The 2,570-nt window shown below is 43.3% G+C and overlaps 1 protein-coding gene across 1 annotated transcript; it reads right to left on the bottom strand.

Annotated features, from left to right (window-relative positions):
- Positions 1-887: 887 nt before the first annotated feature.
- LOC120293689 (cysteine proteinase EP-B 1-like) lies at positions 888-2,362 on the bottom strand. Its single transcript, XM_039313400.1, has 3 exons — positions 2,139-2,362; positions 1,423-1,482; positions 888-1,371 (listed from the first exon to the last, which is right to left on the bottom strand). Exons 1-3 carry the CDS (start codon positions 2,360-2,362, stop codon positions 888-890), a joined length of 768 nt encoding a protein of 255 aa, XP_039169334.1.
- Positions 2,363-2,570: the final 208 nt, after the last annotated feature.

Below are 2,570 nucleotides of genomic sequence, written 5' to 3'. Positions count from 1 at the left end.
TTGCGATTCTTATGTGATGTCGGACTTACACGTATGCCGAGAACTCACTTTGTTTCTTTCTTTATTTCTTCTCTGTCAACCCAACACACACAAGCACACACATCGAATATTACTTGCAAGTCCAATACTGTCACATGCATGCGTATCTCGTTCTTTCTTTCCCTTTCTTAATCGTCAGAGTAAGAGGACTTATTTAACTGCTTGATTGCTCTCTGCAAAGGAAATTTCAGGTGGAAATGGATTGGGATTGGGTCAAGCCCACTCAAGGGTGGGCCAAGTCAAAACCCCATATATACAATACAAATTACCCAAGCATAATACCCATTATTGGACTTGAGCTGATTAAAAAAAATTCGAGCTCAAGATGTAAAGTAACTAGAGGTATTCTCTCCTCTAGGGAAGAGAAAATATAGAGAGGAATGGGGGGGAACAGGACATGTGAGCACTCGCACGTAAAAATAAGAAACGTAGTCCGATAGCCCACCACATAAATGGGCAGGTACAAACGGTTCTTGGTGAAATAACCTAATAACCAACACCAGGGATCCAAGGACTGCGTGGAACTTTCAGATGGATACAGGTTGGGATTGGGTCAGGCCCAATAAGGGCGGCCCAACTCCTAAACCCTGCAAATACCATAGATATTTCTCTAGCATTATACCCATGGCATTTATATGTGAGGAATGCATTCTAGAGACAGAGAAAATCGTACATTGAACCCGAAATTGATTCACATTTTGTGGGAATTAATACGTTGTCCGCCTCATAACTCCGTGGCTAGACTGTACGCAAAAGCAGACGACGATAGCTAAAAACATATGATTAGAAGAAGCAACACGAACAGCAACTCGTACTCGTGGGACGCTTAAGTTCTGGGCATGTATGTTTTAAGTGTTATCCTTAAGCAATGGATAAGAAGCTTCCGATGCGAGTCCGCAAATTCCTTTAGAACTACCACCGCCTCTCTGAATCCTCATGTAACCGCCTTCACCCCATGCCACGCCCCAAGATTTCCTGATCTTCCAGAAATTGATTCCATCCTCGCTCTTCCCGTACCCAACGACGACAACAACGTGGTCCAGCTGTGAGCCGCAATCCCCATTGAACACGCCATGTCTATAGCTCTGGAACTCCCGCCCGCTTGCTGTGATAATGACCGCGACTGGTTGTTGGGAGACTGCCTTCATGAGCTCATCCTCACCGGGCGGCACATCTGCAAAGCCTTTGATTTGCGCCGTGTGTTCTGCTGCTTTCGTTGCATTGCAGGTCCTGTCCATCCCATGGTATGCATAGGTATTCTGGGACGCGATTCCTTGGTTTCGGATAATGTACTTGAAAGCATTGTCTGGGTAACCGCCTCTACAGCCGTAGCTTGTGGCATCACAATCTATCAATTGTTGCTCAAAGAGCACCGATAGTTACCGCTTGTGATCCCCACGATTCCTCCTACTGCTACTACGACTGAGAATGCCCAGCAGGATCCTACGTAATAGTTATTGACCTTATAAGTATGTGAAATTACCCTATTTCCGTAATTGTGATACATTGACGTCTGGCTTCTTATTATAGTATGTCGGGCATTTGTTTGGTGTAGCTGTGGCTGTGACGTAGTTGCGTTGCACTGTAGTTGTGCTATGATGAGTAGTTACATATATTTTAAAACTATAGAACCTCAAAACTGGGTGAAACATCTTCCTAAAAGCTGTTATAAATTGTTGCAGCTATCAAGAGTTCATCAAACAATTTAATAAAAGATGCAGAACTATTTCAAAATTGTAGCTACCTAAAGAGAACTATACCAAACATACTCTAAGTCACTCATATGACATAAATTTTCCAGAAGTTTATATGTTTTGTGTAATGGCTACTCATTTACTTGGAAAAGAAAAAAGAGTTAAGACGCAATCGCAATGCTTGTGCTTACCAAATCTGCCTTGATACTTAATATGGTTCACAACACCTTCCTCTACCCAGTCAATGTCGGGAACATCATCGGCCAGATTTTCGTGGCTATATGACGTTGTTTCGGCAGGCTCTGGTTGCTTGGATGCCAAGTATCCCGTATGGTTTCGGACGAACTCCTCACTGGTTAGGTCTGAGAGTTGGTTGAAACTAACTCAAAAGTTCGACTCCCAGACCTTTTGAAATCCTCAATGAACCGCAAGTTCTGGCCGAAAATTGCCTGGCATTTTGCCTTCTCCTGTGGGTCCTTGTAGGTCCGAACATATTCGGCCATCCATTGCTGGTGCTGCTCTGCAATGGTGGGCTCGCGCAACATGCGGACTGACATCGCTTGCCTCGCCCAAGCGCCAAGAATTAGAGCAAGAGAGCTGCTGGATTCACTCTTGAACGTAAAAGCCATTGAAGTGGATGTGAACACTTTCTTTTGTGAATTTTACCAAAAAAAAAAAAAACACTTTCTTTTGTGAATGTGTTTCCTTCTTCTTCTCAGTGCGATATTTTGAAGTGGATGTGATGAGATAGCTGCACCAGAGATGTAATATTCTTAGGCTCTTCATAATCAGGCCATACGAAAAAAAATTTGCGTTTATTTTAAGGTGGAAATTTGT

The sequence above is a fragment of the Eucalyptus grandis genome, chromosome 5 (genome assembly GCF_016545825.1).
Source record: "Eucalyptus grandis isolate ANBG69807.140 chromosome 5, ASM1654582v1, whole genome shotgun sequence".
Taxonomy (NCBI): Eukaryota; Viridiplantae; Streptophyta; class Magnoliopsida; order Myrtales; family Myrtaceae; genus Eucalyptus; species Eucalyptus grandis.
Note: the sequence above shows the minus strand (reverse complement) of the source record. Positions and strands in the feature narration are given on the sequence as shown.

What these genes read in the sequence shown, in the direction of transcription:
- LOC120293689 (XM_039313400.1), bottom strand. Translation starts at nt 2,362, where the DNA reads ATGGCTTTTACGTTCAAGAGTGAATCCAGCAGCTCTCTTGCTCTAATT. An exon ending in TTCATTGAGGATTTCAAAAG is followed by an intron (nt 1,483 to 2,138) that starts GTCTGGGAGTCG and finishes ACTATTACGTAG; the next exon opens with GATCCTGCTGGGCATTCTCA. An exon ending in AATCGTGGGGATCACAAGCG is followed by an intron (nt 1,372 to 1,422) that starts GTAACTATCGGT and finishes TGATGCCACAAG; the next exon opens with CTACGGCTGTAGAGGCGGTT.